At 36.8% G+C, this 13208-nt stretch overlaps 2 protein-coding genes across 2 annotated transcripts; both read left to right on the forward strand.

Annotated features, from left to right (window-relative positions):
- Positions 1–2812: 2812 nt before the first annotated feature.
- On the forward strand, positions 2813–6298 carry LOC147553245 (putative F-box protein At1g32420). Its single transcript, XM_086672211.1, has 3 exons — positions 2813–2925; positions 3615–5269; positions 6061–6298. The coding sequence occupies exon 2, from the start codon at positions 4084–4086 to the stop codon at positions 5215–5217; it is 1134 nt and encodes a 377-aa protein (XP_086528337.1). The 5' UTR covers positions 2813–2925; positions 3615–4083; the 3' UTR covers positions 5218–5269; positions 6061–6298.
- Positions 6299–8878: 2580 nt separating this feature from the next.
- LOC147553246 (putative F-box protein At1g32420) lies at positions 8879–10003 on the forward strand. Its single transcript, XM_086668693.1, has one exon. The coding sequence runs from the start codon at positions 8879–8881 to the stop codon at positions 10001–10003; it is 1125 nt and encodes a 374-aa protein (XP_086524819.1).
- The last annotated feature ends 3205 nt before the right edge of the window (positions 10004–13208 follow it).

Here is a 13208-nt window from a genome sequence, read left to right on the forward strand (position 1 = left end):
CACTCTAGTTTCAGAGTTTCTCTCTCTAGACATTCTATAATAAATGTGTCAACCTCACAATAGAGTATCTAACAAAGTGTCTCATTGGAGATGATTTTGTAACAAAAACTTCAAAAAGTCATATGTGGCACTCTAAGTGTTAGAGATTGAGTGTCCCACCATTGGAGATGCTCTTAGGGCAATCCAGTGTTAGGTAGTCTTTTCTTTTATCTCTTCAACCGGGTTTCTTTTATGAGTCCATGGGTAGTTCTAACGAGGTGGGGTGGCTCCTTTTATGGCTCCACTGGTGGTTCTAACTAGGCGGGGTGGCTCGAAACCAACATGATACAATCCATGTCGAAGGCAACTTCATGACTGCAGGACCAGTTAATGGGCCGCCATAGCGTGCCAAGATTTTGACCATGCCAACCCGTCTTGCGACAAGCATATTAAGAGGCATTAACAGCCAGCCATGCCACGTGAACTGTCACTACCACCATGGCACTGAGAGATGGATATAACAGAACAAATAGGTTAAGTGAAAAATCGTTTTTTGCTATAAATTGGTGTGCATTAGTAGCGAAAGGAAATAATCTCACTTGAGATCTCATATAAGTGATGGGGTTGGAGTTTCTAGTAGCCCCAAACCTCTAGGTAGATGGTGTGGTTCTTTGAATCTGGCTTGTTTTTGTAGTCAGATTTTGATCTCAAACTAATTATAGGTTTCTAGCCATATACCCGCTTTAAAGATGCCATAGTAGTATTTGTTGAGCTACTCAACAAACTTCAATGAATGACACTGATGCAGTTTGAATTTGTACTTGGTTTCCACCACGTCACACAGATGCGACAGATCTCTCTTGGCTTACGCTGTAACGTTCTTGAATTCTTCCTAAACATTTTAGAGAAGAGAGAATGGCAGAGAACAAAGACCTTGTAACCGAAACCGCTTGGGGATATTGTAGTTGATTTAGTGGAGAGATTGTTAGAGTTTTTTTTAAATTAGTGACACTATCACCCTTCACTTTTGAGTCTATTTACATAAAAAAGATATTTATACCAGCCACCAGATCTGAGATCTATCAATCTCCCAACAAAAATAGACGATCAGACTTATACTTTACAGAACCGACTGACCTGTTTTAATATATACTAGGGTATATTCCGTGCCCTAGGGCACGGACATTTGTATCAATCAAATATTACGAAATTTATTGTTATATTTTATTGAGAGAGAGAGAGAGAGATTTTTATTAGTTATTATTTATTTGTGTATTATTTTTTTGTTTCTTTTCTCTTAACTTAGTTATTACTAGGGTATATCCCGTGCCTATGGCACGAACACTTGTATCAATCAAAGGTTACGAAATTTATTGTTATACTTTATTGAGAGTGAGAGATTTTTATTAGTATTTTTTTTGTATTACTTTTTTGTTTCTTTTATCTTAAATTAGTTATTATTCTATTGAGAGAGAGAGAGAGAGATTTCAATTTCTTTTTTTAACCCTTAAAATTTGTTTTGTTTCTTTATTTCTTTAATTAGTTATTTTATTTCTAAGAAGGAAACGATTATTGCTTTTTAATTAGGTAACTTTATTTCTACGAAGAACTATATTTTAAATTTTGAGAAGGGCTTCTAGACAATATCTTTTATTAAAAAAGGATGTTTGTCCCAGTCATCGTTTTTCCTTCTGTTTTATTATATAGATAGTGTAAATAATAAGAGTATTTAGTGTAACACGATCAACATACGCGTGATTTTCAAAATTGTCGATAAAAAAGTAACCTATGTTATTTTTCGCTTTTCTTTTAGATCCTCTTACAGCTTTATATCATGATGTTTGGCCTTTTTCGCCGCCACTTTAAGAACTTGTTTTCTCCGTGGATACAAAGAATTGGACAGAAAGAAAAGAATGAGGAGAATTAGTATTGCGTATCAGTTGGAGAGAACGGGTTAGGTTGAGCTTCGGACAACATCCGACTAACCCGAGTTGAAGTAGTCGATATCTAGACCATAATGATCAATGGGCAATTGTCGATAAGACATATACAAAGTAGAATAAGGCAACTTCATCAAAAAAGTAGAATAAGGCAACATGGACGAAATAACGCCGATATTACTTGGGGTTATTTTGCGAGAAGGTCGTACATAAGTATCGTGTTTTGAGAAAGGGGCATGACCGTTTATTATTTTGCGAAGGGGTCGTGGACTAGGATTGACTGTTAAATAAATGTTAGATTTAACTTCACGTGAGATGAAAAGTTAACGTCCTTATGTAGACGTAACGGTGTTACCTTAAGTAAATTCGATGGGCGCTATTCCTCCACATGGATGGCTAAAATCTTAATTTATGTGGAATGTATACATTATGTTATTTATTTGCATGGAGTTATCAAGGCATAAAAAAATGAATGTTGTACAATTCGTGACTACAATGGAAGTGACTACAATGCATTGTAGTGCACAACATTAGTTTTTTGTTTGTGCACTAAAATGACCAATTTATCAACTATTTTAATAAGATCATTTTGGTTGATCTAATAATTTAGAAGAAAACCGAAATTACCTAAGTTCTTAACAAAAGTAGCTAAAAATCTAGAAAAAATAATAGAAAATGTCATAAATTGTATAAAGTTTATTTAAATATAATCATAAATTTTTAAGTAATGGAGAATTAACGGTGTTCAAATTTAACGGCGTTAAAACTAAAATGGTCAATACTAGTCCACGACCCCTTTGCAAAATAATAAAAGGTTATGCCCCTTTCGCAAAACTTGGTATTTATGTACGACCCTTTCGCAAAATAACCCATATTACTTGTCATATCATTGTGGGTTGTTTGATGTCTATCTTATTGGGCCATGGTAGCCATATTCGATGTGTTAGAGATATCACTACGTAACCCAGGAGAAATAAAGGTCGATACTCCTTATTTAGGGCTAGGGGTGGGAATCGGTCCGGACCGGTCGGTATCGGACTCTAACTTCATCGAACCGGTCGACTCGGACATAAACTGTTGGTGACCACCTATTTACTCGGGCGGACTCGGACGGTCACTCCCAAGAATTCTTTGTCCCTTGACCGTCCAAGACCGTTTATTTTACCGGGCCAGTCGGACACCGGACGGTCTCGGTCCAGATTTTCCAATAAAATTTACTTAAATTCAGAACTTTATTTTATTACCACAAACAAAATTACTTACAAATAAAGATGTTTAACCAAGAAATCAAAAATAAATATAAAAAAGAAAAAAACACAGTTGATCATCATTTGACAAGATATAATTAAGCCATGTACTAATGTTTGGTCTTCTAGAGGACTGTATGACTATAGCCAACGACCATCATATATTCATATGTCTATAAAATTCAACGGTCAACTTCTAAAAATGAGGACAGTTTAGTCGGTCAACCTATTCGGCCATTCGTACCGGTCGGTTATTTAGACGGTCTATATTGGTAGGTCGGTTAGCGGGCGGTCCTTCGACATAGAATTTTGACCGTGACCGTCCGCCAATTCTTTCGGGCCGGTCGGACACTGATCGTTATGACCATCGGGTGTCCATGGACACTTTTTATCTCGGTCGAACGGGTCGGATAGCGGTCTTCCGGATCTTTTTCCCACCCCTATTTAGGGCTCTAGTATTTCAATTGATTTTGTTATTCTATTCGATTTACGTGGGTATTTATTAATCGAAAATCAGATTGTTGAATTGTCACTGTTTTACTTGCTTAAATTCATCTATACTGTGATTTTGAAGTTTAGTCGATCGAGTTCGCACCATCATCAGAATTGCTCAACCAGGTATGGAGTCTTCATCAAGTTTTCTAGGTTAACTTGAGAGAAAAGGTATAACTTTTATTTGTTTCAGTGAAGATTTTAAGAAGATTAATAGGGAACCTTTTTTATGATTTAGGGGAATGTTTAGCCTAGGTTCGCCAGATTGAATATTGGGAGAGAAAATCAGACATTTTATTTCCAATTAGAATTTCTATTTCCACTCGGATTGAGGATTAGTAATTCCTAATCCTCTTATTTAACTACCCAGAGACAGTAGGTCTCTTTTTGTGGTAGGAAACCCCCAAAAAATAAGTAGACATACCATGAAGAAGAAGAGAAAGACTATCTTGGGTTCTGATCATATTTTGATCCCAAAGAATTATGACATAGTATCCAACATACTTAGCAGAGTTCCTGTTAAGACGTTGATGCGGTTTAAATCCGTATCTAAAGATTGGTTCTACTTGATTCAACACGATCAATACTTTCATGATTTACATCTTAGCCGACCCGATAATTACCCAATGCTCCTTTTCTCTGTTCGTCTCGACAACGACTTAATCTCTTTATCTCCAATGGATATACGTGGGTGTGTGGCAACAAGTCATGCTCATAACATAATAGTGCCTATTGACGAACGTCTCTTGAAACCCATAAACGGTTTGGTATGTATCCGGGAGTACTCCGAATGCAAAAGCCCCTTTTATATTTACAACCTTAGCACTCGTGAAGAAAGGCGATTGGGCATATTAGAAGAGGAGAGAGAAATATTATCTCGTTCCTTAGGTTGTCCTCGTATTGTTAGTTATGGGCTCGGATTTGATCCTATATCTAAGATACATAAGGTTGTGGGCATATGGCATGCCCATAAGAGTATGTTTTGCGCGGTATTCACAGTAGGGGAAGATGAATGCTGGAGAAGGATTGATGAAGTACCACCGTGTATGATTGTAAGAGACTGTGTTTATGCAAATGGTTCCATTTTCTGGAAGAAGCTAGGGGGGTATGACTTTATCGTGGCATTTGATGTTGGAAGTGAAAAGTTCAGGACTATCTCAATCCCTGATTTTGTCCACTTTAAATTTGATTTGCTGGAGATAGACGATTGTATATCTCTTACAGAGAGATTATTGGTTGTTAGTACAACGAAAAACACTTTTGTGTTTTGGATATTACAGGAAGATCCATATCAGAAGGAGGAAAAGAAGAGTAATACTTGGATTGAAGAGACTATTCATGTTGATTGGAAAAGGGACACTATAATAAACTTAGGGTTTGAAGCTATTGCAGGGACAGACCTAATCATCATCGCTCACACACAGAAGATTACTTCTAATACTAAAAAGAATCGTGTTTATCATCTTTATGATAGGAAAAAGAAAACGTCCAGGATGGTAACAGTCACTAATCAGACTTCTTCAATGACAAGTTTTGTGGGAAGTCTTTTTCTTTGCTAAAGCCGCAACATTTCTACCTTCCCCGTCCACTAGGAAGACTGAATTTCTTAAAGTTTTCCAATTTAGCACTATATAGTTGTGAGTTTCAATTGTATTAATGATGAAAAGGTCGACTAAATTATTACTAATTATCACCGTAACCGGTAATTAATGTTCCGATAATGTGATCTTCGCCTCTATCGTAAGTCTTTGTTGGTGTATGATTTTGTTATATTTTTAATATGGTATCCTGTGAAACCATTAGCTCTATGCAGGCGTGATTGAATTACTTGTGGAACAGCATTGTTTCCTGTAAGGGTGTTGTTTGTTAAACTCGAAGTTACTTGATGAGTAGAAATAGGAAATTCAGATGAATTTTTTTGTGTGTTAGAAGTCAGATCTGAGTTGTTATTTCATCAATTCATTGAAGCGATCAAGTTATTTCTCAACCTGCCTTGCAGAAAACCAACTTAGGGCAATCCAGTGTTAGGTAGTCTTTTCTTTTATCTCTTCAACCGGGTTTCTTTTATGAGTCCATGGGTAGTTCTAACGAGGTGGGGTGGCTCCTTTTATGGCTCCACTGGTGGTTCTAACTAGGCGGGGTGGCTCGAAACCAACATGATACAATCCATGTCGAAACGCAACTTCATGACTGCAGGACCAGTTAACGGGCCGCCATAGTGTGCCAAGATTTTGACCATGCCAACCCGTCTTGCGACAAGCATATTAAGAGGCATTAACAGCCAGCCATGCCACGTGAACTGTCACTACCACCACTGGCACTGAGAGATGGATATAACAGAACAAATAGGTTAAGTGAAAAATCGTTTTTTGCTATAAATTGGTGTGCATTTGTAGCGAAAGGAAATAATCTCACTTGAGATCTCATATATATAAGTAATGGGGTTGGAGTTTCTAGTAGCCCCAAACCTCTAGGTAGATGGTGTGGTTCTTTGAATCTGGCTTGTTTTTGTAGTCAGATTTTGATCTCAAACTAATTATAGGTTTCTAGCCATGTACCCGCCTTAAAGATGCCATAGTAGTATTTGTTGAGCTACTCAACAAACTTCAATGAATGACACTGATGCAGTTTGAATTTGTACTTGGTTTCCACCACGTCACACAGATGCGACATATCTCTCTTGGCTTACGCTGTAACGTTCTTGAATTCTTCCTAAACATTTTAGAGAAGAGAGAATGGCAGAGAACAAAGACCTTGTAACCGAAACCGCTTGGGGATATTGTAGTTGATTTAGTGGAGAGATTGTTAGAGTTTTTTTTTTTGAATTAGTGACACTATCACCCTTCACTTTTGAGTCTATTTACATAAAAAAGATATTTATACCAGCCACCAGATCTGAGATCTATCAATCTCCCAACAAAAATAGACGATCAGACTTATACTTTACAGAACCGACTGACCTGTTTTAATAATACTAGGGTATATTCCGTGCCCTAGGGCACGGACACTTGTATCAATCAAATATTACGAAATTTATTGTTATATTTTATTGAGAGAGAGAGAGAGAGATTTTTATTAGTTATTATTTATTTGTGTATTATTTTTTTGTTTCTTTTCTCTTAACTTAGTTATTACTAGAGTATATCCCGTGCCTATGGCACGGACACTTGTATCAATCAAATGTTACGAAATTTATTGTTATATTTTATTGAGAGTGAGAGATTTTTATTAGTATTTTTTTGTATTACTTTTTTGTTTCTTTTATCTTAAATTAGTTATTATTCTATTGAGAGAGAGAGAGAGATTTCAATTTCTTTTTTTAACCCTTAAAATTTGTTTTGTTTCTTTATTTCTTTAATTAGTTATTTTATTTCTAAGAAGGAAACGATTATTGCTTTTTAATTAGGTAACTTTATTTCTACGAAGAACTATATTTTAAATTTTGAGAAGGGATTCTAGACAATATCCTTTATTAAAAAAGGATGTTTGTCCCAGTCATCGTTTTTCCTTCTGTTTTATTATATAGATAGTGTAAATAATAAGAGTATTTAGTGTAACACGATCAACATACGCGTGATTTTCAAAATTGTCGATAAAAAAGTAGCCTATGTTATTTTTCGCTTTTCTTTTAGATACTCTTACGGCTTTATATCATGATGTTTGGCCTTTTTCGCCGCCACTTTAAGAACTTGTTTTCTCCGTGGATACAAAGAATTGGACAGAAAGAAAAGAATGAGGAGAATTAGTATTGCGTATCAGTTGGAGAGAACGGGTTAGGTTGAGCTTCGGACAACATCCGACTAACCCGAGTTGAAGTAGTCGATATCTAGACCATAATGATCAATGGGCAATTGTCGATAAGACATATACAAAGTAGAATAAGGCAACTAAAAAGTAGAATAAGGCAACATGGATGAAATAACGCCGATATTACTTGGGGTTATTTTGCGAGAAGGTCGTACATAAGTACCGTGTTTTGAGAAAGGGGCATGACCGTTTATTATTTTGCGAAGGGGTCGTGGACTAGGATTGACTGTTAAATAAATGTTAGATTTAACTTCACGTGAGATGAAAAGTTAACGTCCTTATGTAGACGTAACGGTGTTACCTTAAGTAAATTCGATGGGCGCTATTCCTCCACATGGATGGCTAAAATCTTAATTTATGTGGAATGTATACATTATGTTATTTATTTGCATGGAGTTATCAAGGCATAAAAAAATGAATGTTGTACAATTCGTGACTACAATGGAAGTGACTACAATGCATTGTAGTGCACAACATTAGTTTTTTGTTTGTGCACTAAAATGACCAATTTATCAACTATTTTAATAAGATCATTTTGGTTGATCTAATAATTTAGAAGAAAACCGAAATTACCTAAGTTCTTAACAAAAGTAGCTAAAAATCTAGAAAAAATAATAGAAAATGTCATAAATTGTATAAAGTTTATTTAAATATAATCATAAATTTTTAAGTAATGGAGAATTAACGGTGTTCAAATTTAACGGCGTTAAAACTTAACTGGTCAATACTAATCCACGACCCCTTTGCAAAATAATAAAAGGTTATGCCCCTTTCGCAAAACCTGGTATTTATGTACGACCCTTTCGCAAAATAACCCATATTACTTGTCATATCATTGTGGGTTGTTTGATGTCTATCTTATTGGGCCATGGTAGCCATATTCGATGTGTCGGAGATATCACTACGTAACCCAGGAGAAATAAAGGTCGATACTCCTTATTTAGGGCTCTAGTATTTCAATTGATTTTGTTATTCTATTGGATTTACGTGGGTATTTATTAATCGAAAATCAGATTGTTGAATTGTCACTGTTTTACTTGCTTAAATTCATCTATACTGTGGTTTTGAAGTTTGGTCGATCGAGTTCTCACCATCATCAGAATTGCTCAACCAGGTATGGAGTCTTCATCAAGTTTTCTAGGTTAACTTGAGAGAAAAGGTATAACTTTTATTTGTTTCAGTGAAGATTTTAAGAAGATTAATAGGGAACCTTTTTTATGATTTAGGGGAATGTTTAGCCTAGGTTCGCCAGATTGAATATTGGGAGAGAAAATCAGACATTTTATTTCCAATTAGAATTTCTATTTCCACTCGGATTGAGGATTAGTAATTCCTAATCCTCTTATTTAACTACCCAGAGACAGTAGGTCTCTTTTTGTGGTAGGAAACCCCCAAAAAATAAGTAGACATACCATGAAGAAGAAGAGAAAGACTATCTTGGGTTCTGATCATATTTTGATCCCAAAGAATTATGACATAGTATCCAACATACTTAGCAGAGTTCCTGTTAAGACGTTGATGCGGTTTAAATCGGTATCCAAAGATTGGTTCTACTTGATTCAACACGATCAATACTTTCATGATTTACATCTTAGCCGACCCGATAATTACCCAATGCTCCTTTTCTCTGTTCGTCTCGACGACACCCAAATCTCTTTATCTCCAATGGATCTACATGGATGTGCTGCAACAAGTCATGCTCATAACATAATAGTGCCTATTGACGAACGTCTCTTGAAACCCATAAACGGTTTGGTATGTATCCAGAAGTACTCCATATACAAAAACCCCTTTTATGTTTACAACCTCAGCACTCGTGAAGAAAGGCGATTGGGCATATTAGAAGAGGAGAGAGAAATATTATCTCGTTTCTTAGGTTGTCCTCGTATTGTTAGTTATGGACTCGGATTTGATCCTATATCTAAGATACATAAGGTCGTGCGCATATGGCATGCCCATAAGAGTATGTTTTGCGAGTTATTCACAGTAGGGGAAGATGAATGCTGGAGAAGGATTGATGAAGTACCACCGTGTATGATTGCAAGAGACTGTGTTTATGCAAATGGTTCCATTTTCTGGAAGAAACTAGGGGGGTATGACTTTATCGTGGCATTTGATGTTGGAAGTGAAAAGTTCAGGACGATCTCAATCCCTGATTTTGTCCACTTTAAATTTGATTTGGTGGAGATAGACGATTGTGTATCTCTTACAGAGAGATTATTGGTTGTTAGTACAACGAAAAACACTTTTGAGTTTTGGATATTACACGAAGATCCATATGAAAAGAAGAGTAATACTTGGATTGAAGAGACTATTCATGTTGATTGGAAAAGGGACACTATAATAAACTTAGGTTTTGAAGCTATTGCAGGGACAGACCTAATCATCATCGCTCACACACAGAAGATTACTTCTAATACTAAAAAGAATCGTGTTTATCATCTTTATGACAGGAAAAAGAAAACGTCCAAGATGGTAACAGTCACTAATCAGACTTCTTCAATGACAAGTTTTGTGGGAAGTCTTTTTCTTTGCTAAAGCCGCAACATTTCTACCTTCCCCGTCCACTAGGAAGACTGAATCTCTTTAAGTTTTCCAATTTAGCACTATATAGTTGTGAGTTCCAATTGTATTAATGATGAAAACGTCGACTAAATTATTACTAATTATCACCGTAACCGGTAATTAATTTTCCGATAATGTGATCTTCGCCTCTATCGTAAGTCTTTTTTGGTGTATGATTTTGTTATATTTTTAATATGGTATCCTGTGAAACCATTAGCTCTATGCAGGCGTGATTGAATTACTTGTGGAACAGCATTGTTTCCTGTAAGGGTGTTGTTTGTTAAACTCGAAGTTACTTGATGAGTAGAAATAGGAACTTCAGATGAATTTTTTTTTTTGTGTGTTAGAAGTCAGATCTGAGTTGTTATTTCATCAATTCATTGAAGCGATCAAGTTATTTCTCAACCTGCCTTGCAGAAAACCAACTTAGGGCAATCCAGTGTTAGGTAGTCTTTTCTTTTATCTCTTCAACCGGGTTTCTTTTATGAGTCCATGGGTAGTTCTAACGAGGTGGGGTGGCTCCTTTTATGGCTCCACTGGTGGTTCTAACTAGGCGGGGTGGCTCGAAACCAACATGATACAATCCATGTCGAAACGCAACTTCATGACTGCAGGACCAGTTAACGGGCCGCCATAGTGTGCCAAGATTTTGACCATGCCAACCCGTCTTGCGACAAGCATATTAAGAGGCATTAACAGCCAGCCATGCCACGTGAAGTGTCACTACCACCACTGGCACTGAGAGATGGATATAACAGAACAAATAGGTTAAGTGAAATATGTTTTTTGCTATAAACTGGTGTGCATCTGTGGCGAAAGGAAATAATCTCACTTGAGCTCTCATATAAATGATGAGGTTGGAGTTTCTAGTAACCCCAAACCTAAAAAAAATGTAAGTGATGGGGTTGGAGTTTCTAGTAGCCCCAAACCTCTAGGTAGATGGTGTGGTTCTTTGAATCTGGCTTGTTTTTGTAGTCAGATTAGCACATAATTTTCAAATAACTGACATGGTTTGGTTTGGTAGTTGGTGCATAGTAAAATAGTTGTCTACTGGATTAAATAGTAGAACTTCGTCAGTTTTATTTTTACAATAAATTAAAAAAATATACATGGAGACGGGCCAACCGAGCTTTGCCCCAACTGGGCTCTTGATTGGGTCAGACCAGACTAGCTCACCAGGCACAAAATCAAGGCCAACCTGAGATATAACCCTAGCGAGCCTAGCGCCTAGCCCGTTATCCATATGTCCCGTCAGGGCTGCTCTAACTGGATCGGGCCCAGAACGCTCTAAACAGATTCAGTCCGATCGACGCGGACTAACAAGCAACACCTTGGGAATGCCAACCGCTGACATCCCAGTTAGTAACTACATATACTCTGCAATACGAAGATCTCATATTCGATCTCATTAAGTACAAATCTAAGATTTTTTTTTTTGTTTTTTGTTTTAAAAAATTCGACTACGGTCTACGTTAGTCGTTACATTATTTATAGCCTAAATTACATAGGATAAATCTTGATGGCAACTAGTTCAACCGAGACTCGATCCCACGACCTCATGGGCTTAAGAGGAGTGTCCAGCCGTTACACCAAAGGGTAGTAGACTAAAAATCTAAGTATAAATAAAGTAATATCATTGGGCTTTAGGCCACTTAGTTAATTGGGCTTAGGCCGTTTATTTTAGTTGGACTTTTAGCCAGTAGTATTTGTAGCACCCTATTTTCACTCTTGTCATCCTCTCCTCTGCCTCTCTCTCTCTCTCTCTCTCTATATATATATATATATATGTTAGATATTTTAGTTGTTTTCTGAATTTACAAGTCTGTTAGTTTGTTAAAGTCAGTCCTAGTCTTTAGGAGAAATTAGAGTCTGTTTAGAGTCTGTTTTTCTATGCACTATTGTAGCCTTATTAAGGGCAAATTCTGTTAGTTTATCTTCTGTGTAAAAGCTATATATAGCTACTAGTTAGTTGAATCGAATAACACATTCAGTCTTCTAAGTTCTCATTTACAACAATTGGCATCAGAGCATTAAAAGGGGCCTGACTAAGTAGGAGTGTGAGAGCGAGAGTGAGAGTGAAGCATGACAACCTCAGAGAAATTCTTAATTCCAAAATTCGATGGCCATTACGACCATTGGTCGATGTTGATGGAAAATTTCTTGAGGAGCAAAGAGATGTGGAGTCTGGTGGATGAAGGGATCTCATCACCAGCAATCGGGATATCATCTGCAAGTGAGACGCAAAGGAAGAGCGTTGAAGAAGCTAAGTTGAAGGACCTTAAGGTAAAGAATTACCTGTTTCATGCAATTGAAAGAGAAATCATGGAAACAATTCTTGACAAAAGGACGTCGAAGGCGATATGGGATTCAATGAAGCAGAAATACCAAGGTTCCACCAAGGTGAAAAGAGCACAGTTGCAGTCATTAAGGAAGGAGTTTGAAATGCTGACTATGAAGGAAGGAGAAAAGATCGATAGCTATGTTTCACGAACTCTAACAGTTGTGAACAAGATGAAAGTGAATGGTGAAGTTGTGAAGCCAAACACAGTGGTGGGTAAGATTTTGAGATCTTTGACTCCAAAATTTAATTATGTTGTTTGTTCAATTGAGGAGTCAAATGATTTAGATACCTTAACCATTGATGAGCTCCATGGAAGTCTGTTGGTTCAAGAACAGAGAATGCAGGAAAGTCAGGAAGAAGAACAAGCCTTAAGAATCTCTTATGATGATAAGCCAAGGAGAGGAAGGGGCAGAGGCTTATTCCGAGGAGGTCGAGGTGGTAGAGAGCGAGGGAGGATGTCTCAAAACAAAGCTATTGTTGAGTGTTTCAAATGTCATCAGTTAGGACACTATCAATATGAGTGTCCTGATTGGGAGAAGAAGGCCAACTATGCTGAACATGGAGAAGAAGAACTCTTGTTGATGGCATATGTCGACTTTCAAGAAACCAAAAAAGAAGAAATCTGGTTCCTTGACTCCGGGTGTTCAAATCACATGACAGGCAACAAAGAATGGTTCTCAGAGCTAGAGGAAGGATTTCGTCAAACTGTGAAACTTGGTAATGATACAAGGATGGCAGTGGTAGCCAAAGGAAATGTACGACTTCAAATAAATGGCATCATTCAGGTAATTTCAGATGTTTATTATATACCTGAACTAAAGAGCAATTTATTGAGCA

This window comes from Eschscholzia californica, unplaced genomic scaffold (assembly GCF_041429995.1).
Source record: "Eschscholzia californica isolate CP2 unplaced genomic scaffold, dmEscCali1.0.p SCAF_3, whole genome shotgun sequence".
In the NCBI taxonomy this organism is placed as follows: domain Eukaryota; kingdom Viridiplantae; phylum Streptophyta; class Magnoliopsida; order Ranunculales; family Papaveraceae; genus Eschscholzia; species Eschscholzia californica.

What these genes read in the sequence shown, in the direction of transcription:
- LOC147553245 (XM_086672211.1), top strand. Translation starts at nt 4,084, where the DNA reads ATGAAGAAGAAGAGAAAGACTATCTTGGGTTCTGATCATATTTTGATC.
- LOC147553246 (XM_086668693.1), top strand. Translation starts at nt 8,879, where the DNA reads ATGAAGAAGAAGAGAAAGACTATCTTGGGTTCTGATCATATTTTGATC.